The 25,508-nt window shown below is 37.6% G+C and overlaps 1 protein-coding gene across 1 annotated transcript in view; it reads left to right on the top strand.

The window, feature by feature from the left end:
• Nucleotides 1-24,496, top strand: part of NDFIP2 (Nedd4 family interacting protein 2) — a 50,132-nt gene extending 25,636 nt beyond the window's left edge. The window contains exons 4-8 of the mRNA XM_068422967.1: nucleotides 6,718-6,805; nucleotides 14,488-14,612; nucleotides 17,604-17,670; nucleotides 21,343-21,448; nucleotides 22,666-24,496. Coding sequence (XP_068279068.1) covers nucleotides 6,718-6,805; nucleotides 14,488-14,612; nucleotides 17,604-17,670; nucleotides 21,343-21,446 — 384 coding nt within the window. The 3' untranslated portion in view covers nucleotides 21,447-21,448; nucleotides 22,666-24,496. The remainder of the gene's footprint in view (nucleotides 1-6,717; nucleotides 6,806-14,487; nucleotides 14,613-17,603; nucleotides 17,671-21,342; nucleotides 21,449-22,665) is intronic.
• The last annotated feature ends 1,012 nt before the right edge of the window (nucleotides 24,497-25,508 follow it).

Genomic DNA, 25,508 nt, shown 5'->3' with positions numbered 1-25,508 from the left:
GAGCTCTGAATACCCATGGAAGAACAGATAAGTGACTTAAACTTTGCACTACTGGTATGTAGTTAATTGTTTTCTCACTTTTTGTTTTTGAGTTCTGTCCAGAGGCGGATCAGGAGCGAGTTGAGAGTTTGTGGGTGCGAATTAAGGGGCAGGCTGTCAGGGGTGATACTGTTGTGGGTGTCTATTACAGGCCACCGGATCAGGATGAGGAGGGTGATGAGGCCTTCTACAGGCAGCTGAGAGCAGTCTCACAATTACAGGGCCTGGTTGTTGTGGGGGATTTCAACTACCCTGATATTTGCTGGGAGGCCTACTCAGCCAGCCATCCCCAGTCCAGGAGGTTCCTCCAGTGCGTTGATGATAACTTTCTGATGCAAATGGTGGATGAGCCAACTAGGAGAGGAGCGCTGCTGGATCTTATCCTCACTAACAAGGAGGGTGTGGTTGAAGAGGTGAAGGTTGAGGGCAGCCTTGGTTGTAGTGACCATGAGATGGTAGAGTTCAGGATCTCATGTGGCAGGAACAGAATAGCTAGCAGAATCACAACCCTGAACTTCAGGAGGGCCAACTTTGGCCTTTTCAAGCAATTGCTAGGGGAAATCCCATGGGACAGGGTACTAGAAGGTAAGGGGGCCCAAGATAGTTGGTTAGCATTCAAGGACTGCTTCTTCTGAGCTCAAGATCAGAGCATCCCAACAGGTAGGAAGTCAAGGAAGGGTAGCAGGAGACCTGCATGGTTGAACAGGGAACTGCTGGGCAAACTCAAGTGGAAGAAGAGGGTGTACAGATCGTGGAAGGAGGGGCTGGCCACTTGGGAGGAATAGAAGTCTGTTGTCAGAGGATGTAGGGAGGCAACTAGGAAAGCTAAGGCCTCCTTGGACTTAAACCTTGCAAGAGAGGTCAAGGACAACAGAAAGGGCTTCTTCAAATACATTGCAGGTAAAGCCAATACTAGAGGCAATGTAGGCCCACTGATGAATGAGGTGGGGGTCCTGGAGACAGAGGATAAAAAGAAGGCGGAGTTACTGAATGCCTTCTTTGCCTCTGTCTATACTGCCGGAGGCTGTCCTGAGGAGCCCCGGACCCCTGTGGCCTCAGAAGAAGTCAGGATAGAGGAGGAATCTGTCTTGGTTGATGAGGGCTGGGTCAGGGACCAATTAAGCAACCTGGACGTCCATAAATCCATGGGCCCTGATGGGATGCACCCGCGGGTGCTGAGGGAGCTGGCGGAAGTCATTGCTAGGCCACTCTCCATCATCTTTGCTAAGTCGTGGGCAACGGGAGAGGTGCCTGAGGACTGGAGGAAAGCGAATGTCACTCCAGTCTTCAAAAAGGGCAAGAAGGAGGACCCGGGGAACTATAGACCGGTCAGCCTCACCTCCATCCCCGGAAAGGTGATGGAACAACTTGTTCTTGGTGCTGTCTCTAGGCACATCAAGGATAGGGGGATCATTAGGGGCACTCAGCATGGCTTCACCAACGGGAAAGTCATGCTCAACCAACTTGATAGCCTTTTATGAGGATGTTACCCGGTGGATAGATGATGGTAAAGCTGTGGATGTGGTCTGTCTCGATTTCAGTAAAGCGTTTGACACGGTCTCCCACAGCATCCTCGCAGCTAAACTGAGGAAGTGTGGTCTGGATGATCGGGTAGTGAGGTGGATTGTGAAGTGGCTGAAGGAAAGAAGCCAGAGAGTGTTGGTCAATGGGACAGAGTCCAGTTGGAGGTCTGTGTCTAGCAGAGTCCCGCAAGGGTCGGTTCTGGGACCAGTTCTATTCAATATATTCATTAATGACTTGGATGAGGGATTAGAGTGCGCTGTCAGCAAGTTCGCTGATGACACAAAACTGGGAGGAGTGGCTGCCGCGCCGGAAGGCTGCGCAGCCATTCAGAGAGACCTGGACAGGCTGGAGAGTTGGGCGGGGAGAAATTTAATGAAATATAACAAGGGCAAGTGTAGAGTCCTGCATCTGGGCAAGAACAACCCCATGTACCAGTACAAGTTGGGGGCAGAGCTGTTGGAGACCAGCGTAGGGGAAAGGGACCTGGGGGTCCTAGTGGACAGCAGGATGACCATGAGCCAGCAGTGTGCCCTTGTGGCCAAGAAGGCCAATGGCATCCTGGGGTGTATTAGAAGGGGTGTGGTCAGCAGGTCAAGAGAGGTTCTCCTCCCCCTCTACTCTGCCCTGGTGAGGCCGCATCTGGAATATTGTGTCCAGTTCTGGGCCCCTCAGTTCAAGAAGGACAGGGAACTGCTAGAGAGAGTCCAGCGCAGAGCCACGAAGATGATTAAGGGGGTGGAACATCTCCCTTATGAGGAGAGGCTGAGGGAGCTGGGTCTCTTTAGGTTGGAGAAGAGGAGACTGAGGGGTGACCTCATTAATGTTTATAAATATGTAAAGGGCAAGTGTCAAGAGGATGGAGCCAGGCTCTTCTCAGTGACATCCCTTGACAGGACAAGGGGCAATGGGTGCAAGCTGGAACACAGGAGGTTCCGCATAAATATGAGGAAAAACTTCTTTACGGTGAGGGTGACCGAACACTGGAACAGGCTGCCCAGAGAGGTTGTGGAGTCTCCTTCTCTGGAGACATTCAAAACCCGCCTGGACGCGTTCCTGTGTGATATGGTCTAGGTAATCCTGCTCCGGCAGGGGGATTGGACTAGATGATCTTTCGAGGTCCCTTCCAATCCCTAACATTCTGTGATTCTGTGTGATTCTGTGATTCTGTTTCACTGTCTTGAAGATCACGAGCAGTGACAGCCGCAGGCAGTTATCTGACTTGTATATTAGGCACTTTGCAGAACATACAAAACCAATATAAAACGTAGTTTTTTCAGTTTTTATTTTCAGCCTTATGAAATTAGTGCTTTTATGAATGTGAGCTCTGTTACAATCCATGTCTCTAGTTTCTTCATTGTAACGTGAGGATGTATGGGCCTGTTCTTCACTACAATAATGTGAACAGTTGGGAGAAGTTAAATGTCTTTGTTACCTTGAGTGATACATGAAGCTGATAATTGTTTCATAGTATAGTCCGAAGTGTGCAGTAAAGAAGGCTACGAACCTCACTGAGCAGAAGAGAGGAAAATGGTACAAAAAGGCAGTGCATTCACTAAACATCTTTCATCCTTTTTTTTCCCTGAATGAGGTAGTGATCTTAAAAAAGACATCAGTGTGATCAAAGACTTCATCATAGGCCCTGCATCCACAGATTGTACGAACAATCTAAACTTCAAATTTACTGAAACTTTCAGTACTTGTTTTTGTAGTACTTCATGTAGTTTGTCTTACAAGAATACGTTGTGCGTAAACATTTATTTCTTTCAAATGCTCCCAGATAGCTCAATGTATCAAAGACATTGTAGCAGCCCTATGTCATCAGTAGTGATAGCATTAGTTACCCTGGCTTTTCATGTTTTCCTTTTCAAATTCTCAAGGTCAGTTTTGAAAGGTTAATTTAAATGGGCAAAAATACTGCTAACAGTTAAATGACTTGTTTGTATGTTGCAATGAATGGCTTTTACTTAATGCTTTTCAGTTGCATTTGTCTTGTGTTTTTCTGTCTTTACATGCTTAGCACGCCCAGTTTAGGGAGTCTAGGAGTCTGTTTGATGAAATATTCCTCAATCGTCCAGAGGTATGGTATAGTTCTCTCTAGTTTAGACTTTAACTATGAATTTTCCTGCAGGCAAACAAATGCTCCTGAGGTTCCTTGTGACTTTTTTCCCCCACCATTAACTTCTCCATATTGATTTGTATGCTGAAGGTATCATTTATGGGTTTTATCAAGTAATTTGAACTTTTTCTCAGAAGTTTTTCTCCGTAAATCCACTGCATTGAGAAGAGTTATATCAGTTTAGCTATCCAAGGAGTTCCTGAAAACTTGGGTTCTTTACTTGATTAAAGGTGTTTTTTTCACTATATGCCATGCTGGGTTTATAGAGCACTGGGAGGAAAAAACAGTCCTCTTTTTGCAGGCTACTACAGAGAGCACTGTCATTTCAGAAGTATTAATAGATTCGACTTCAATAGATGCTGTTTACCATTTGATGTCCTTTTGCTTAGAGAAATTACTCTGTGTGACATGCCATTTATGTTGATAATACATTTTGCAGCTTAGCTGTTTCTTTGGTCATAGGAACAGTAAGTTTTCTGTTTATACAGATCTCGGCATATTTAGCAAACAAGAAATGTTGTCCATGATCCTCAACATTTGTCAAAAATCAATGAGATACTGAAACAGTATTATGTATTTTATGGATTTGTGTGTGTTGTTACATGACATTCTTCTCATTAAAAAGAAAAAATATATAAAAATAAATATATAATTATTCTCATTGATAAAAATGTCAATATCTAATAGAAGTATTATTATTAAATTACGTTTAGTTATAAAGCATCAGCAGAGAGGACAGTCATTCTGCATTGTTCCTTTTCATTCCTCAATGGTGGCAAACAATTATATTTTGAAGAAAGATTGGGGCAGTTGACACCAACCAGATCAAATGAGAGCACTGTGAAAGACAGCTGGTATTAGTGGGGCTTGAGCAGTGGCCAGTTAGTGTCTTCCATCAGCAGGAGTGATCATAAAACCACATAATAGCGAATGATGTAGATATAGGCTGAATGTGATTTAAGCACGGGAAAGTATTTCGTTTCTTAAACATTCTGATAATTTTTGTATTCCAGTTTTTGGGGACAGTGAATAGAACTTGGTTTAATATAATTCCCTTTTGACATGAAGTGTGATAAATTACAACTTGTTCACACTTATTACGACAGTGCCTCCTTGCAGATGTCTGCTCTCGTGTCATAGAATCATGGAATAGTTTGGGTTGGAAGGGACCTTTTAAAGGTCATCTAGTCCAGCTCCCCTGTGGTGAGCAAGCTTATATATCCCTGGGTTATATATTGACCTGTATTTCTCACACATGTAAGCCTTAGAGAAGCCTGTGCATACAGAGAAACCTGCTAAACTTGTTATTTTAGTTGAGCAAAATTTTCTTTTTCTGAAGCAACATTTTGCATAGAGCATAATTCACTAATTGGTTTGGAAATGCCAGTATGAAGTACAGTAGTTAGCAGACAGTTAAAAAAAAAGTCCAGAAATTATTTTATATGGGATTTTATAGACATTCTGAAATTAAAGTTGAAAATATTTTTTGTTGACCTGACTTGAAAGGAGGAACTTTTGTAGCATACTTTTCAGAGATGAGCACATGCAAATATAGCTCTTTGTTAAATGCCTTTTCAGCCCTTCCTTCCCCCCCGCCACATTGAGCTAAACAAACATGCTTTTATAGTCACTTAAGATGACCATTTAGGGACATCTGAAATTATGTAGAGTTGAATTATAACCCCTTAACGTTGTTGCTCAGCTAACTTTTTGTGCTTTCCTTAGTATTGTCTATGTGAATAGCAGCGTTTTTAAAGTATTTTATCTGATACAGACTCCTGGTTAATTAATCCGAAATTAAATAGTGCAGCTGGAATTTCATGGCTGTGTTACGAAGAGTAATGCTGGCTGCCTTGAGTTGGTACAGTTTGTTCTAGCACATTTTTAACCATAATTACTATACCCTTGTAAATTATTTTGCTGTGTTGACGAAGGTGAACGTGTCAATCACATGACAGTGTTTGCTGTGGGTGAAACAGCTAAGTAAATCTCACTTGAACTAATTTCCATTTATTTCATTTTTTTAGTACGTCATTTCTTATCTTAATTCTAATACATTATGTTTAATTGGAGAAAAAATAGGAAAAGAATGTTAGTCATGCTTATGTATAGACCATGTTACTGCTACCGCTGACAGCATTATTTAACTTGTATCATCCTGCATTGTTTTGATGTTATTTAAGTATAAAAATGGTGTGTTTAACTGGTTTTCATCAGGCTCACTTTAGTAAGTTCCGTCATCATGAAAACTTTTACATTTCCCAGTCTACAGTTGCAGCAACGTTTTACTTGTGCACAGAACTGCGTACTAAGATCTGCCATGTTCTGTTGAAAATCAAGTACTGAGAAACAAAACAAACTCATACTTTGGCATCTTAAGGTCTAGTATTTTGACACGATGGGAGAAATCTTTGGACTGTTTTGACTGACATCTCTGTTTACTGTTGTTTGACTGTTGCTTTTGGAGTTTAAAAGACTTTTAAATACTTCTAATGTGCTCGCGCCCTCTGGAGTCCCCAGAGGTTTGCTTTGCTCTGCAGCTGTTGTGCGGTGGGTTATAGGGTAATCAGATTGGTTAGTGCAGTGCTGTTGCATTAGCAATTTATTTTAAGATACTAACCTCATTCTAAAACTTTATATTCTGAGAAGCATTAAAAGACTTTTCTGGCAGGAAAAGAACCCCACGAACATGCTATGTAATGACGATAGAGTAAAAAAAAAAAAAAGAGATTTCTGTTGGTTTTGATTGTCAAAGTACTCTTCTGAAATAATTCCTAGCTTCATTTAAGTTGAATAGGCAGTGTGTACATATCTTCTGCAGAAACTTTTACAGGCAATTTGGGCTCTGTCAGTATAAACAACAAATAAGACTTGTTTTATAGATATGAATTATTTTTCTTTTAAACTTCCTTGATGTGGACGTGTTACAGAAATGTCAATTTTCTTCTCACTTTAGAAACATAATTAATACTTTAATCCTACAGATAGTTATTCTAAAATAAACTTTTCACTAAATTATCACTAACCTGTAAATCCAGGAAGAAGAGTATCCACCACGGGATGATTTCAGTGATGCAGATCAGCTTAGAGTGGGCAATGATGGCATCTTCATGTTGGCATTTTTCAGTAAGTTATCTTGTATCCCAGACCTACTGAGGTATATCTTAATTGTACCTTCTTTCTATGGAATATAAAAGATAGCTGTGATAAACTGCATAAATGTACTGTAATGAATGGATTTTTTTACCTGTACACAGATATAAACACTTCCTGTTCTAGATGTAAAAATACGTTGCACTTTTTTTCTGTGGCACCTGTCACAGATAAGGGGACAAAGCAAAATCATAGTAAATGCTTTGAGGCATAGCAAAGCTGCGCTCGCTGTTACCGATGAATTAGGAAATTCTGTCATCTTCTTGTTGGACTACCAACTTGAATTAAAGGCTGGATCACAGAAATCTGACAATCCATTTTTAAGTAGAAAAAATTTGAGAGAGAGGTGATGTGTCATATAGAAGTTGCTGATGTTAGTGTAGTGGATTAAACAGCTGTGGGTGGATTTTTGGAACAAATCCAACCATGCTTATTTTCAGGTTGAAGTAACCACTAGCATATAAACACGTACTGTCTTCAGGTAACATCTGATTGCAACCAGCACTACTATAGCACTTCTTCAGGTACTGTGTGTGCGCACTGTGCATGTCTTTTAACTTGTGTACTGCATTGAGCAAAGTTAAATTTAGCTACTGTAAGTTACTTCTAGAAAGAAGCTCCTGTTTTGCCAATTGCATATTTCTTTCTAATTTCTGAGAATATTTTCCCTTTCTGAAATAAATGTGTGTGGCAACCTGGATGGAAGCTTGGTGTTGGGGATGTAGCTGTTCTTTTTAGCATTCATCAGGATTGAAAGCTGATTGATTATCCACTGAAATCTCCTTTATGTCTTTCAACCTGGATCTCATCTTAGTTCTTTTTTCTTTAATGTCTTTCACAGTCTCTTTATTTAACTGTTTCAGATGCAGGTTACAGAACTTTCATGGAAGTTTTTTTCATGTTGGCGTACAATGTGCTAGGACAATGTGGTGTTTGCATCTTGGGATAAAAATATGTGTCTCCCTCACATCGCAAATATATAAATACATATATAGGGTAACAAAGTGAGTTTTGTAGTCTGGCCTCTTTCATAGTTGGACCATAGAAAGGGTATATATTCTTGGAGACAAAGGGGGCTATAGCTTCATTTTTCTTTTTCCCTTTTTTCCCTTTCCATATGTGCTACAACTTTTTGTATTTAACCTGTTTAGGTTCTGTATTGTGTGAACTTGTTCTTTCTTTTAAATCCTGGTTCAGGCCTTCATTAGCACTGCACTTGGAGGTCAAGTGGATTGTTGGCTCTAATATGTTTTAAGTCCTTAAAAACACAGCTGGAAACAGACTTGTTAGCTTGCAGCTAGGAGCACAGCAGTAGTAAAAATCCTGCTATGGAGAAGCTGAAGCGGAATCAAAGGCTCCAGAAAGGCTCCAGTGATACTCAGTGCAGTTGGCATAAACTGCATCCCCAGAACCATGTGTCGACCTTCAAGAATGCAGACGTTTACTTGGATAAACTGGCAACTTTCTCTTCCAATAGCGGTTTAGCTGAGACTGACTGCACAGAGCACTACTTTTACACATTTGACAAAAATACTCTGTAGATCATGATTTCTCTTGATTATTCTGAGACTGTTACTGCCAACTTTGCTCGCCTATGAATGAAATGCATAAAATGAGTGCTTATACATTGTAAGATATTTATGCAAGTGTATGCTTAATTGGGATCTGTGTTGGCTGCTATGGTTACCAGTTACAGATGGAAATTGATAATGTTTACTAGTTGTTTGTGTTCATAGTATGAGGAGTTCACAAAAACTCGTAGCATTTATAGACCTGTAATATTAATTTTCAGTAGCTTTTCTTAGAAAAATTGGAGAACTAAATGAAAAATGAGCTTAACTTAATAAGGGGTATTAATAAATAGCAGGTGGTGTCTTCCTGTCCCTCTAATGAGTCTCCATAAAGTTGATGTGTATAGATTTGAGGGAGAGGGAATTAAAATCAAATTTACAGTATGGCTATCTTTTTTTTTTTTTTGAGGGTGGGATATGTTTAAACGCTGCAAGTAGAGGTGGCAGATCACAGACAGCCTAGAGTAAGTTCCCTCACTTAGTTACAATGCAGGAGAACAGTGTCAGGAACTGTTCTCTAGTAAGAGGAGCAGGGAACAAATGGCTTGTTCCAGATGTGCTCTCCCACCTCCTTCTGTGACTGTTATGTACAGCATAGAAAGATCTTGGGGAGCAAGGAGGAACAGGCTGACGTTGTTTTAAATATAAAACAGTTAAGTTAGCTTTTTAAATTTCATTTTATTCAACTGAAGTATAATACAATAAACTTTGTACTGCGCCTACCTGCATATTGCAATCAACTAGTGATACGGAGCTACCATCTAGTGGTAGCTGCCCAAGTTGCATAGAATTGCAGTCTTGAGGCCATCTAGTGGCCAGATCTGTTTGGGTTTTTGTCTTTGTTTTTGTTTTAGGAGCTTGGTGCATGCAAGTTACAAACCTGTTTCCCATCTAAGTTGTAAAGTACTGGTCTGTTTAGAATAACTAAACAGAACGAGACAATATCCTCTAAAGAATAAAAGTCCTTTGCGTGAAGAGGTGGGTTTTTTGCTTTAGGACTTGGTTCAGAAACTTACTGGAAAAATTTGGAAAACAACCTGTTTTATTTCCAGTACCTGAAGGGGGCCTACAGGAAAGTGGGAGAGGGACATTTTACAAGGACATGTAGTGATAGGACGAGGAGGAGCAATTTTAAACTGAAAGAGGGTAGATTTAGATTACATCTTACGAAGAAATTCTTTACTGTGAGGGTAGTGAGACACTGGAACAGGTTGCCCAGAGAGGTGGTAGATGCCTCATCCCTGGAAACGTGCAGGAATGGAAAGAATAATTTCTAGTGGTGCATGAAGATCTGGAAAGTATTATTTATTGCAGCATACTTAGTAAACCTAGGCCAGGTATGAAACACTAAGCTCTTCGGTGTTTGCTGTATATTAAAATAGTAAGTCATTGGAGAAACAAATCAAGGAATGAAGGGTGTAATTGAGCATGGTTGCCTTTTGTATATATAGTTACCATTTTAATGTTATCACAGGCTTTGAGCCATGATTCAAATTTAGAACCAACATAGGTATTCTGATCAGCTTTTCTGGCTTCTTTTCATCATACTTAATATAAACTTGAGACAACTGATTAATGTGTAGCTGTGGAAAGCTAAGTAAAAAAGATGAGCAAGCGAAGTGCAAATACAATTGAGGAAAAAGCATATTTGTTCTAGTATGCTTGTCATTATTGTTGCATCTTCTGATGTGTTGCAACATGTGCAACTCAAAACCTTTGCACAAGATTGCTTAATAACTTGAAAACCTAAGTTTTGTTTACTGTAAATTGTGAGAATAGAATGAAAGGATGTGTCAATATTGCTTTGCAACTTAATGAGCACTGACAAAAAGCAAGCATGGATTAATAAATTCATAACGACAAAGTACAGCTTCATATATCATCTTTGCCCTGCCCCTGTATTCATCAGAGAATGAGGAATGGCAATGGATACAAGCTTGTCTGTGGAAACCAAGTTGAATTATTTTATTCCAGATTCTTTAAAATTGCTAATAGAGAAAAGATTTTTGATTTCTAACTTTAATTTTTTATATGAAAAATGCTATGCTGACCACTGCCCCTCAGAAGAGGGCTTTGGGTGTGGAAATAACTGATAGAATCTGACATGCAAAATCAGGCTAAGACCTTTACAACATTTAGAGCATCCTGTGCTTTGTATTTTGGCTGGGATTGTCTTACTGCAAACCATAAAGAGAAATAAAAGTACAACATAATTGTTGTGGGCGCTACATTGGATATCAAGAAGACTTTTTATTAAAAAAGACCTTTAGTCCAACCCTCCTCCTCCCAGAAAGTAACTTCTTACCTATTTTTCATTATGAGTTTTGTTGTCACGATGAAATAACTCTAATGGTTATATTCTGTTTATGTGAATGACATTAGTATAGACTTACTTTCTCCTCTTGTCGTCACTTCAGGAATGTATAAAACTCAAAAATACTATTTTTATCAGTCCCACTTGTCTGTATGGTGTTAGAGTAGCAAAGAAAGAGACTGAAATAATTGATGCCAGCACAGTCAGTGTGAATTCCATCTTAATGTCTGAAATCTGTTAAAAGAAAGAGGACAGTAGTTGAAAGTTGGGCTCAAGTATGAATCCAAATGGTAGCGATCTCTGGGAGAGGAAACAATTTTTGCTGTGGAGTGGTTAGTCTTGCAGTGGGAGTCTCAAAGATGAACATAGAGTGTGGCTGCATGAAAAGGACAGGCAAACAGAAGTTAAGAACGCTCTTCTAGTTAAAACTACGATGTGGTTGTAGCAGCTTGTTAGACTTTCCATCTCATTTTTAGGAATGGCTTTCTTCTTTATGATAGCGTGTATTAGTGTCAGACGAGGAACATTGTCTGTATGAGAATATCATGAGAAGCTGAAGTGGTATGAAGGACGAGGTCATCTCTTCAGCTGCTGAGCAGTGACATTTACATTTCACAAAGTGAGTGGATACAGGCAAATAGTGGAGGATTGCATTTGTTGCACCAAGAAGCTTGCACAAGGACTTAGTTGTCTCTATTTAGTAAATAGAGAAAGAAGTAGATACACCTAGAGAAAATAGTAGATGCTTCCTTTTACTAGTCTCTCCCCTCACCGTTGTGTTTTCTCTCAGCTTGGTGCAGAAACTTGTGCTGTGGCTTCTCTATGGCAATATAGGGATGAAAATTATGGACAACTTTTATTGCAATAATTAGGTGAGGCAGGAATTATACAGAAGATAATGTAACTCTTACCAGATGCAGCGTAGGCCACAAAACGCTGACGACTTGCCTGACTGGCAGAGTATATACATGGAAATCATAGTGGGAAAAGATACAGATAGGCAGATAAGGCTAATCTTGGTGTAGAGAAAAATAAATGGAATAAAAATCTCATTTGTTGCAGTCTACTCAGAAGCTGGAGATGCATTTCTGAAAGGAAATAATGTATTTTGTAACCAGGATGAGACTGTGAAGATGATTTTAGGATTACCAATAGGACACTGGGGAGGTGAGAGAGAAGCAATGGGAAAGAGTAAAAACATGTAGACATTATTGTTGCCCATCTTAAGTTTGTTAAATGATGCAACACCAAGGCAATATTGGAGAATCTCCCTAATATGTTGCCTAAGTTTTACAGAGGTGGAAGTAATACATTCCTCATACTGCTGAAGACAGAGAATTTTTATTAGGTCCTCACTGTGGAAATTTTCTAGTGGATGGTTACAAATAGAAGCTTAAACAGTGAGATTTTTCTTCTGTATGTAGTTCAGTTTTGTTGGGATGTGTGAACTTCAGTAGTTTAAAACTTTTGTATCGTTTATGCCTTTTCTTTCCTGCTTGCATTGTCTGCTTGTATAACTTGATGGAAGAGCACACTGGTTAAAGGAAAAAAGCTATTGTGAACAACACTGAAACATGCTAATGCCTTTTCTTTCAGGAGCTGGGCAAACAACCTCGTGTTAAATATCCACCTAATACTCGTCCAGTAACTGTAGATTCTATTTTGAATATTCCTTTAGGCCAAATTGAAAGGAAGGTAAAATTGTCACTGTGTTCAATTTTGATTATAAGAACTGATTTTTTTTTCCCCTTCCTGTATTTGTGATTGGGAAATCTCTAATTTTTATAAACCATGTACAAATTAGTTCAGGTGTTATAAAAATCCTTGATTTTTTCAATAAACACCTATTAAAATTGTAAGTATTCTGGGAATTCCTCCAGTCTGCTTAGTCCATTAGAAACACATCTATCTTCTGTCCTTTTTAGCATGCCTATCTTTGTCGCTTGAGTAGTGAGGAGAAAGGGAGAGAGCAGTAAGCTGTTCGGCTGAGACAGGAACAGAGGTGCGTTGAAGAACTAGCTTCTGAAATCTGTTACTCTTAAAAGTAGGGTGGATTTAGCTTGCTTTAAAATAGGGAAATCCTGTTTTCAAAACAATGTCTCCAAGCTTTCTCAAACATAAATGCTTTTCTTGTGTTTTGGAAAGATAGGTAAATGTTAGGGTCACAGTGTTGTTCTTATGTAATAGAAATGCTCTCTCTTATTTTTCTCTCTGCGTATATCAATTTGGATCAGCATTTATTCAAAGTTGTTTATGTTTTTTGGTTTTGTGGATTTTTTTTTTTTTTTTTAAGATTAGTAATCAGCATAAAAGTGAGCTTTCTCATTCCCACCATCTGTTACCTATGTCTCTGTCCATGGAAAGATGTTTTCTTACCTGTACAAATGACTATGTTGATGTAAACTCTTCCAAAACTTCTTTTGGAACTTCAATTTCTTTACAGTTCATGGAATCCCACTGTAGTTTTACAGACTAATTTTGCATTTGTGGGCAAATCATTGCATCTTCATGTGGATTGTTGGAGGAGTTGTAACAAGGTTTTAAATTACAAAAAAAAAAAGTGGTTGTTTATAGATAATCCTCCCTAATTGACTTTTATTTAAGAAAACTATTGACTGATTTTCTGTACCTAATGTTTTGCTGTAAGTGTTCAAACTTTAACTGAAAAGACATACTTTTTTTCCGTGGTGATTTAATGTCTGAATTTGTGTGTTTTGTTTTTTCCCCAAGTTTGGGGATTTGAAACATTAAGGATTTGTGTGCAGGGGTTTTGTTCCCGTCTGCCCCGCCTTCCATTCCTGCTTGCCTCTTTGGTGGTTTTTGTGTTTATCGTGGGCTTCCCGAATGTTTCCAATTTTCCACCGTCTGGACCTCTCCAGAACTCCTGAATTGTTGTCTTCCGCCAGCTTCCCCACCTCTTCTGTTTGGTGGTTTTCTTTTTAGTTGCCCTCACTTACTCCCAAAGCTGGGACATCACCTAACTGGGATTTCCCACACTTTGACCTAATGCATGCAAACTGAAGTCAATACAGATGATGATGTTGATTAACAAGTATATATGCAGACATGAAACTTTAAATTGTGAAGCTACTGGGAGTTGTGTAAAAGTGTTAATTGAAGTAACAGTGGTAGTTATGCTCAATGTCCTTTTTGTTTCTTGATTTCTTAAGCTTCTATGTAAAACTTCCGAGGTTTCTTACATCTTATGCTTGAATATAGATCTAAAAGAGAAGACAGTAACCAGTGAAACATCAGCTTCCCAACTTACCTTCATTTCTATACTATGTTTACAGAGCAAGAGCGGATACCTTTATTCTATTCGATCCAAACTGGATAAAGCTGAATATGCAGCCTTGATACATGCACGTATGTGTGCATATAACTATATTTTTGGTTATAAAAGTGTAGCAAGGTTTTCTTTCTTTGTTTTAATCCAAGTGTTGTATGTTATAGTCCTTTGTTTGCATTTACCCTTCATATCTAGTGTCATCCGGTTAGATTTCTGTAGCAATGTAATGCTTTCTTTTATGTTGGAATTTTCTCTTGTTTAAAGCAGTAGGTTCCAACCTGTTTACCATTTGCTTTGTTATTAAGTGACTATACCATGGGGAATGTCTGGGTTCAAAGTCAATCTCTGAAAGCCTGAATTACCAGAAGGGAATTACTGACTGTGTAAGCATGACCTTATTAGTTTAAAAGTGAAATTAATGTTAAGTCTGTTTGCTTAGCTATACAGATTAACAGAAACTACTGTTTCTTTTATTTTGTAGTGGCATTTATTTTCAACTGGATTGGATTTTGTTTATCCTTCTGTATAACAAATACCATAGCTGGAAGGTATGGTGCAATCTGTGGATTTGGTCTCTCCCTGATCAAATGGATTCTCATTGTACGGGTATGTTTCTTGATTCACACTGTACAGACTCTGTAGAATGAAACCATAACAATTTATTCAAGGATATATAATAATGGAATTAAAAATCAGTATATTAAATTCTAGCACTTAACAGAGCACCTAGAATTTTCTCTAGCTTCCACTTCAGTAGAGAATTTACTTGCTATATATTCATATATGCTTACTAATGATGAAGCTTAATCTATTTTTATCTGACATAGTATTTTACGTTCATCTTTCCACTAAAATAAATGCAGAATGACTCATTCTTTGCACAAATATTTAAAAGCATACAGGAGTAGTGGAGCAAGTACATAAAATGTCACTGGTATTACAGTATCCTATATGAAAGATTTATAAATGTCTCGGCCTGTTGGGGGCAGGGGGGGACAGAAAACATTTCTTCCTTGTATCTGTTTCTTTTATTCCTTGTATGATACGTACCAAATCAAGTAAAAATTGAATATGAAGTTAGTCACGTGTTTACCATCTTAGATGCTCAATTTCTTGATGTTTTAGCTGCAAGACTAGATACTTTTCAGAAAGGTGTGTTAGCCAAATGGAAGTTATTTAGCTGACTAAGTGGATGCTGGATGAAACGTAATGATTCTTTCTGAACTTGCATTCTACATGTCTGAGACAACATTTAAAATCTCATCCTTTCTAATGAAGAAAGAGATCTTGGATAACTTAGTTATCTTTTATGCCCTGCCAAGTCTGATTTTTTTTTTTCTTCGTGTGTGCTAGTAACTTAACTTGATTTGGTCTTAGCACGATGGTACAAGGATTGTAGAGAGAAGAGATTGCACGGTCCTTCCTGGACATGTCCTGCATCTTTCTTAGAGCTGGAATTCAGGGTTTGAGGTGGAATTTATCTTAAGGGAACAAGAAGATATGATGTGTTCAACTGTGCATTCATTGGGGATATTTTCAGCTTCCCTTGAGGCATACTAAACAGAGGGCAGAACTTGCTCACTGTGTCAGTTTTATTATTCTCGTCTGCTTGAAAACAGAACTCATAACAAACACAAAAATCAATATATGCTAAACTTCCTTGAAGAATTACTGTGTTCTAGACTATATTTAAATTCTTGTATATAATCTGTTGCTAATTCTAAAATATTAGAGCTGACCAATTCCAAGACCTGAGAGGTGTTTTTTTTTCATAGTGAATGATTATAATCTTCCTGTGTCATCTCCCTTTCTATAGCAGAAAGCTTATAAGGTACATGTCGACCATTTTGTTTAAATGGTGACACACAAGGATGCATGTGTGCGCAAAATTGTTCTATTCCTTTGTTTCAAGCTCCTCCAAAGGCTTGTGCTGCCCTTTCTCAATCAGGGTCAGTAGTACAAAACTTTATAGTGTCCAAACAGTCTGAGTTCACATATGCTCTCTCTGTATCAGTTTTTACTGGACAGGGGGGGAAAGAACAAAAGCACAGTTTTGCTGTTGAGGAAGTTCTACAACCGTGGCTGCTTCTGCCTAAAGAAAGTGTGAGAGTAGTGCACATAGGCCAGTATTTGGTTGCAGGTTTTAGTAAATCTTCTTTCCAATAAAATGAAGTTGTAACTTTTAAAAAAGTGTATTGGTATCTATGTTTAGAGAATTGAAAACACTGTCAAGTGAGATGGGATTAATAATGTTGTGAACTTCCTGGGAATTGAGTATTCATTTGACATGTTAATGAAGTGTCAAAATATGAAATGCTTACTCTGCTGAATCATAGAAATGCTAGTATTTATATAGGATAATGTAAGTACCAATTCTTTAGTTAGACTTAGCAATTCTGTTTCTTGATATTTTTTTCTTGGGTTGCCCATAGAAATGAATACAGTACAGGATTAAACCTTTAAAGAATTCACATGATCTGGCTTTCTTCTGGAGAAAACATGCATCTCAGTGCAGTTACTTGAAGAAAAGCACAACTCTATCTAGCATTCTTTAATTCTTTAAATGTCTTGGATTTTTATCTGGTTGCATATGTGGCCCCGTATCTTTTTTTTTTTGACTAAACTGAATTATTTGCCTGAATTATGTGATTTCTTGGTTGATACTACTGAAATGTCGTAGAAATGGCAAATGGGAAGCACTGTGGCAGGAGGCAGTAAACCTACTAGTAGGACGGGAAGTGTATGAAAAGTGTGCAGAGCTACTAAATAGGTTATTTTATTCCTTCTGGCAACTTTTCACACATCTCCCCCATTCCTGCTTCTTATGTGAGTTTTGGAGACATTTGATTAGCCTTTTTATCAGTGAAGCATGCAGTCTGGAGCCTGGTAAAGGCACAGATACCTGTCTCCAGTACCATCACACCCTGCCCTCCAGCTGCCTCCCCCATCACAGGGAGGACAAAACTGTCTACCATGGTCACTAACAGGAACAGTTGAAATGCCACTTCAAGGTTCATTTAGTTGCGTTCAGCTCACTGCTGGGAACTGAATGCTGTTTTGAAAATGAAAAGACTTTAATGAGTTGGGGGTCTTTATGGGGCTGGTATTCTTGGCAGCGATTAACAGTAGGGGGTATACAGAAGGTCAAAAGCTCTTCTTTTGAGGGGTCAGCAGAACATCCCTGCCTGATAAGATTAAACTAATGTGGCTTTTGGTGTTAATATCTAAAGCAGCAGGCTGCTGTAATGTGTTTGGGATGGCAGGCATTGGGGGGAAAAAAGGAAAATCGACAAGTGGTGAGTCATTATAATAGAAAATGTAAGATGATTCTGACAAGTAATACAAGTTTGTTTTTTTTTTCTGCACACATACATTTTTTAGAGGTTATTTTAAAATAACTTTGCCACAGACCCACTGACACTGGAAGTGTTATTTGTATATTAAACTGCTGCACAAATACCAGTTTTGCATTTTAATTGAATATATTACTTTTATTTAGATTTGCTTTTTCCTCTGTGCTTTCTGTATTTCCATAGTGCACTAAATGTGTCTTAGTAATTTGTCTTACTGCAGCTAAGCCTTGTATATGAATTTCAGTTTTCAGATTACTTTACTGGATATTTCAATGGACAGTACTGGCTTTGGTGGATATTTCTTGTACTTGGTAAGTGGCAATTGAAAACATTTCTATTTTGATTGGAAGTACTTAAAGATGAATCATGTCATTGTGAGTAAGAGTTCTGTAACATGTTTAGCTATGTGTTTTTCTTTAGCTGCTGATAGTTTTGTGTGTTGTTTTTACTTCCATAGTATTCACGAGGTTATTGGTTACCATAGTGGTGCTATTGTGTGAACTGCAGACTATTCAGATAAATTTTGTTCTACATATGTAATTATGTACATACCCGAGACTTGTAATTTGTGCTTTTTAAGCTGCTTCTACTGATCTAGGGGTCAGAACTCTGTAATGAAACTTCAGCTTTATGTAGAGAACATATTGAAAAGTGAGCGATATCTAGTACTTACAGATACAAATCCATATGTCAAGTATTAAATTTTAAGAAATGTGACTGATCCTAGGAAGGTGGAGTCTGCTGTCTTGTACATAGGTCACAGAATGTCCTTTTCTAGTCCTTTGAAATGCGTACTGCATCAGTAGTTTCTCAGTCAGATGAGAGAATGGCTTCATGCTTTCTGATCACAGTGCTCCCATGATGTCAGCTTTCTCTTAAGAGGTCTTTCTGCCCATGTTCAGAGTCTTATATGTATCAAATTCTGCTCCTCTGTCTATTTTTAATTAGGATGTACCAAACCCTAGCCACTATACCTTTTTTCCTACTGTGGATTTTGTAATTCGAATATGGAATCTGGAATTATTTTCTTTTACAGAAGTGAATGCTACTATCCATTTTCTTTGCTATCTCTGGAAGCATAGTAAACTGTTGTTGGTTCAGTAGGTGGCACTCTTCCCTTTGAGTCAGTTGACTCAAATGGCTAGCAGCGAATCTTAGAATGAAATGTTGAGTAAATGTAAAAAAAAAAAAACAACAAAAAAAAACCACAAAAAAAAAAACCAACAGTGAGATCCTGACTGTTTGTGACTCGCTATTTATCTCATGAGAAATGCCAGAAATCTTAAATGATGTTACCTAAACTTTTATCTGCCTTTTGTTAAAGTTTGAGGGAATTCATCAGACTTCTTAATGCTCAGCTTGCTCTACTGTTTTGCACTTAGTTGCCTGAGATATATGGAAGCTGCAAATGTTTAACTCATCACAGCACCAGTCCCTTGAATGCTTTCATATTGTTTGAGGTGATTGCATTTAAATAGCAAGTGAAATGAGTCTTTACAGGTACAAACACCTCCAGATAAACCTTTAATTAGGACAAACCCTTGTGGTGCCTGAAATTGGTGTTTGACACTGTTTTCACTTGGATGAAAATAGTGGTGGTGTTCCCCTAACATTTTCCCTCACCGTATCTATGGAAAAAGCTGTGCATTTGTAGGTCCTCTTTTTCCTGCTCTTTTGCAGCACTTGTTCAGAAGTTAGCTCACTCAGATTTAGGAAAGCCTTATCTTCAGTCTTAACTGTTTGAAGGTTTTTTATTTTCCTTTAACTCACAAAGTTTATAATATGCCTTGGAATAAAAGGCACTGTGAGGCACGCAGTATGCATCCAGCAGTCAGCATTACCTTGCTTTATGAATGTTTTGTATGAAATAAGTCGACAGTGTTTTTAAACTGATAAAGTGGATATACCGAGATTGCTGGAAGGATTTAACCCAACAGAGCTGCTTAGCAGGACATGGAGGAGTGTTATCAAGTCACGGGAGCTCTGCCAATCAGATCTGTATTTCATTGTTTCAGATAACTTTCCCGTTAGAGCACACAAACTAGCATATCCTTATGTCTCTTCAGAAATGAATGAACTGAATTGGATTCTTTCTTTTGCATAGTCCTTTGACGTACTTGAGCCCATGTATTGCCGTCTTCTGGTGTTTATCTATCTGTTTCTGCTCCCTTCCCTTCTTTCAACATCTGGAAAAATCTGCTCATGCTTCATGGAAAAGTGAAGTGGCCTACTTCCTCCTACTTCCAAGGAGCTGTCATGAACAGTGAACAAACTGGAGAGAGAGACAATTCTAATTTTTAAATTTAAATTGTAGCCAATGTTTCTTTTTAAGGAACACAATGGGAAGTGTTGTTTTTTTTCTTCCCTAAACAGAGAAATATAAAATATGGGTTGAACTTGGACTGGTTTTCCAACATGTGTAATGTAGAAAGTATGCTTTCAGGCACCGTAAGAGCTGTCTGGCCACCTTTTGCTGTTTCAGCTGCTTTTCGGTTGAACATGGGACTGTCTCTGGTAACGTCTGGGTAGCAGCTTTTGTAGTAGACTTTTGATCTAGATCTTAGTGCTTATTTCTCCATGCAGAATTCACCTTAATCACAGAAATGTGCCTGGCTTAGGCCAAAGTTCTAGTGCTTAGCAGAGCATTCTCTGTGGTTGGGGTTTTTTTTGTGTGTGTCCTAATGAGACTTTGATTTTAAAAAAGCAAAAGGAAAGTAAATAAAATAAAAATTTGCAAGTAAAAAGAGAGAAGAAATAAGCATAGGGGAAAAAAAAATCAGTCAACCTGGAGAGCAGGAAGAAAAAGTGCATCACATAGCAAAATATCAATGTAAGCATAAAGATTGTTTATGTGGATGTAAGATAATTGAAAGGATGAAATCCTTTGCTAAACTTGTTAAGCTTGAGTTCAGATTTTCATTTGAACCTTTGGAATCTTAATGTATACATGTATATATACACATAAGCATGTATCTTCAAGGTACCTGTGTGTTCATTAAATGAGGAGAATTGCTCTCTAGTTTCGTGTTTCTCTCCACTGGACGTGAATTCAGATCTTGACTCCCTCAACTCTCTGGGCAGATTGTTTTATCTGTATTGGATTCTCCCTGATACAACTGATGAATGGATTAATCTGTTGAAGTTTACTCAGTGGAGGAAAATGGGCAAAAGAGCTGTGTCCACTATGCAACAATGTGTTTTTCTGGGTTTGTTCAGATGTCCAGCGAATCTCTTAATTAACAAAACAATGTTGACAGCATCATGTTAGTGATTTCCATTGTTGCAACTGTAACTTCTGTGTGACTATTCTGTACCTCTTGTTCCTCTTATCAGAGTTGAAATATTATTTCAAATGCAGTTAAATTTAAGTATTTAAAAATAATTTGAAATGTGGAGTTGACAAAAGATACTTAATCGTAACAAATGTTGAGTAATTTTTTTTGAATCAACTGTTGTTCTTCCTCCTCTTGAACAGGTACATTTTCCTGGATTGTTAAATCTCAAGCCATAATCTACTATAATTTATTATTGGCTTGTTTCTAGAGCAATCTGTACTATCTTTTTTTTTTTCCTCTTTTGACTTACTATATATTCATCTTATATATTTCTAAAGCTATGTTTTGTGGTTCGGGTAGTCTTCTAACACACTAGTAACTTATTTGAAGAATTCTACTTGAAAACAATATGCAGCATGTATTCTATTTTTTCTTCTTTTTAAGTTTTCTCATGCAGTCTTTTTCTCAGATGATGCTTGAACCCAGAATGAGTGTAAAATTTCTGAAAAGCCTTCCATAAGGCTGTATCCTGATATCACAAGATATAAGCAGAAGACTTGCTTGTTGAATTTGTGAATGATACATAAAGACCTCACTTTACTTAGTATAATCTAGATTTTTAAAAGTTATTTTAATAATAACTTTTAATGTGGGAGAGCGTGTACTTAGGTTGATATATTTCATTTTGTGCATTTTCTACACTTTCAGGACTCCTCCTGTTCTTTCGAGGCTTTGTTAATTATCTTAAAGTCAGAAATATGTCTGAAAGCATGGCAGCTGCTCACAGAACAAGATTTTTTTTCTTGTACTGAAGGTAAGCAATTTTTAGTGATAAGATTATATCTCCCAGGAAAAATTGAGAAGAATGAAATACTTACATTAAAAATAAATAATCAAACTTCTGTCACAAAATACAAGTAGCATGGTTTTTGAACATCTGTCATGAATGTTGTATATATTCTACATGGACTTGGAAATATCTGAAGTCTCTTGATGTCATGCAATTGAAACTAGATAATGCATCCTTATTGCCTCCAGTCGTCTCTGGAACTAATGTTCAGTAACAGAAATGAAGAGGAAGAAACAGTATCTGCTGCCTGTCAGGATACTGTCCTTTGTGTTGCAAAACTGGCTTTAGTAGTCAACCTGTTGTCAGCAAGTTAGGAAGCACTAATCTGCCTGCATGTTAAATCTGATTGACATGGGTCTGAACATGCAAACAATAGATGAGTATTGTCTCTCTTTACATGACTGGATTAAGACAGTCATGTACAAATACCATTATTGTGTATGCAACAAGGTGCTTTATCCTTCAGGTAGCTGACTAATCAGTCTGGCACATATCCACTCTTTTTTTTTTGTTATGCTTTTTATCCGTTAGGTGGATCTATTGGACTTCACTATGTAACTTAAGTTAAGGGTCTCCATTTGTGTTCAACTTTTTTTACTTAAACTGCGTGACGAGAGAAATTTAAGCCTAGAAATAAGTACTGCAGCATTTTCATTACTCTGCAGTTTACTTAAAAGGCTTAAATACTGTATTTTGACTTAACTGAGAAGCTATGTTTGCCATAATAAAGCAGGTTTTCGTAACTTTTCTCCAAGATTGGTCACAGGATCAATATGAAGTAACCAGCAACACATTATTGAAGCCTTAAAAAAACTGAGACAGTATTTGCCTAGAAAAAAACTGTTCCTTTTATATAAGACAGTGATATACATTTAAAAACAGGTAATGATAAAAGTCTATGCTATACTATATAGCTCTTGATCATGGAAGAACTCTGTTAACATAACTGTAACATATTTCTTTTTAACGTGCCATTTTGTCAAAATTATGCAGTAAGTTAAGGTTAAATAACTGGGGCATATATTGCCTTTTAGTAACCAACCTAAATTGGCATCTACATGGCAGCATTTCCTTTTTACAGTAGTTACATATTGCTGCTTTTCTTAGTAATGTGGTAACCTCTTCAGAATACTGTAATTTGTAGAGACGAGACTGATGTACAACTCTTTCTTTATCTCCAGACTGCATCGAACAGACATTCCTTTCCTATACCAGTGTGAAATTTCCAGATGATCTGTAACCCTCCGAGTTAATAGGATAGAAGACTACTAAAACCAGAAGACAAATTAGTGAAGATACAGCTTCAGAAACGAATGACAGGATGGTTTATGCTCAAATACCAGTTCTGGTCATTCTAGTACATATTTATAATTGCTGCCTTTTGTTTTAGCACATTTGTATATGTGCTTATTAAAAAGATAATATTGAAGAAAGAACAAACCAACTGTTAGCATAGATTAGGTACCATCAGACTGGGTTAATCTGTGCTTGTTGTATCTGAAAGATTTAAGTGGTAACTTGTTTCACAGCATGTATGTACCACTGACTTGATCTGAACTTTGAGTACAATAAAATGCATTAGATGATTCAGATTAACCAGTTCAGACAGTTTTTTATATAGTTTAGATTCATCTAATGATTGTGTAGAACATTTTTAAGTTTACTGAACCCCAAAGTTCCTTGTTGTCACAAACTTGTATTTGCCAATATTTTATCAAATTCAAACCGATATACTGGTTTGCTTAAAACTGATACTCCACTTCGAGTCCCCTGTAAATAACTCTGCATAAATGACTGTTTGAATTGCTTCTTACAAAATATATTTTGACATATTTCCTAACAGCATATTCTCTAAATTTTGTTTAATCTTAGAGCTACATACATATTTTTTGTTAATTGGCTGTTAAGGGTATAGTTACTATTAGATGTAATTTTGGAGGTAAAGGCATTGAATTGTTCATCTCATCCTAACTTTCCTCACATGAATTATTATTAACTGGTTTGGGCTTGAGTCTGAAAGTCTTTATTCATATGCATGATCCCATTAAAAGATAGAGTTTGTTCATGTTAGCAGGGATGGACAGCCTGACATCTTTAATCCTTGGTTATGCAGTTGGATCCTCGTAGGTGCACTTTTGTTCCTGAAACGGAGTATTGCAAATGTATTCCCTGGGTTATAACACTGGCTTTGTTTAAGAAGTTTTGAGTTCAGTATAAATGCAACATCCACCCTGAGGGCTTCTCAAAAAAAAAAAATCATATAGCTATATTACGACGCTTGTTTAGAATAAATACTTTGCCATTTCCTAAGAATAAACTAATTTCAATGTAATGTGATTTTGGAAAGAATCTATAAAGGCAAAAAAAGAAAAAAATCTTAAAGCTCTGAAAGTAGAAAATGTGTGTTGCATCTCTCACGGTATTCATTCAAGTTATACCATTACTTTCTTATAAATATCATCTCTTTAAGGGGTATTGGCTACTCTTCATGCATGTGTGGTTTCCTTTAAAGTTTGTGAATTTTATGCTTCTTAAGTAGAAGAATACATCTCTCAGTCCTTTGTACAACTGGAATCTCAGTTGCAAAATTACATTGGTTGTAGGTTGCACCTTTGAGGAAAAAAAAATACAAATACTTTCCTCCAGTTTTTCTTTTTATATTAGAATTCTGCCTTTTTATTACTAACATTAAAAACAGTATGGTTTATGTTGTTTTAAGCTAGTGCTGTATTCAGTTTTGTACCTATAATGAATGTTTAAAATATACATATGTAAACTGGTCACATTACTCATTTCCTTAATCTTTCAGAGATATTGAAAGTGACTAAAACTTTAGGGGCACCTCCACTTCCCAGATTTTTATGGAAAGAATAAAATTAAGTATTATGTTCAATATCCAATTAGGATTTCCTTCTAAACTTCTAATCTGTTTGTTTCTGTGTTCTTTTGCATTCATTGTCCATATGAAAAAGAAGCGGATAATAAAACATTGCTTTGTTTTGCTAATTAAGACTTAACGCTTCTTGGATTTTTTTTTTTTATTTCACATTGAAAAATGCACACTGCAATTTTTGTGTCAACATGGAATTACAGACAAATTACTTGTCAAAATAGGTACTAACCAATCCTTTCTACTCTCCTTTTCATCTCATGCTTTATGGCAACAGTCTGTAAGGACGTTTCTTTTAATGAGTTAATACAACTGTGCAAATCATGCAATATTGTTTCATTTTCTATGTTTACTGGTATGAACTAGTACTGTTTTCCAACTATATCAATTTTCCCAAATTAAGTAGCAGCCTTCTGATTGAATTAGATCTGTTTGCTCCACTGCATTTTACAGAAAGCTTCATACAGATACTTGGTTTTGTGGTGGTTTTTTTTTTCTGGACTAGCTTGGAAAAATTCTCATTTGGACAGAAAGAATATGTAGGGTTAAAAATGTACACATGTTATCTAATCCTCTGTAGTTGATGCAGCAGTTTGGTAGCCTGAAATCTCATCAGCAGGAGGAAGGGAATTGGGACACTGTTTTCAAAGACTCTGGAATCTGTTCCAGATGTGTCAAATGCTGCATATTTTCCTTGCTATTTCCTGTGCGCTTGGTTAGGAGCAGCTGGCTCTGTGGTTTAGAGACACCTGGCCAGCTTTGCTTTGTGTCTTAGTCGGGGGGAAGGGGGAGGGGAAGCTCCAGTATAGCAGTGAGGTTGACTGTAAACAGATTTTGTATGAATGCAAATAAGGCTTTGAAGTTTGGGGCAAAAACAGCTGGGGGAGGGGAGGTAGGGAGAGACAATTCCATTTTATTCGAGCAACTGGCATGAACATAATTTCTTTAGTTTTGTCATCTACTTTTGTTGATGTGAACACCACAGGAAGATGGACATCTTCAATATGATTCAAGTAGCCTGTGACTCTATTAATGCATTTCAGAAATGATCCATCACTCACACTTCCAGTCCTCTTATGGAGAGGAGGTTGTCTCCAAGCTTTCACATTGCTGTCTCCCCTAGAGTATGGACAC

The sequence above is a fragment of the Nyctibius grandis genome, chromosome 2 (assembly GCF_013368605.1).
Source record: "Nyctibius grandis isolate bNycGra1 chromosome 2, bNycGra1.pri, whole genome shotgun sequence".
NCBI classification, from domain to species: domain Eukaryota; kingdom Metazoa; phylum Chordata; class Aves; order Nyctibiiformes; family Nyctibiidae; genus Nyctibius; species Nyctibius grandis.
The sequence above is the reverse complement of the archived record's forward strand: the minus strand, read 5'-3'. Positions and strand labels throughout refer to the sequence as shown.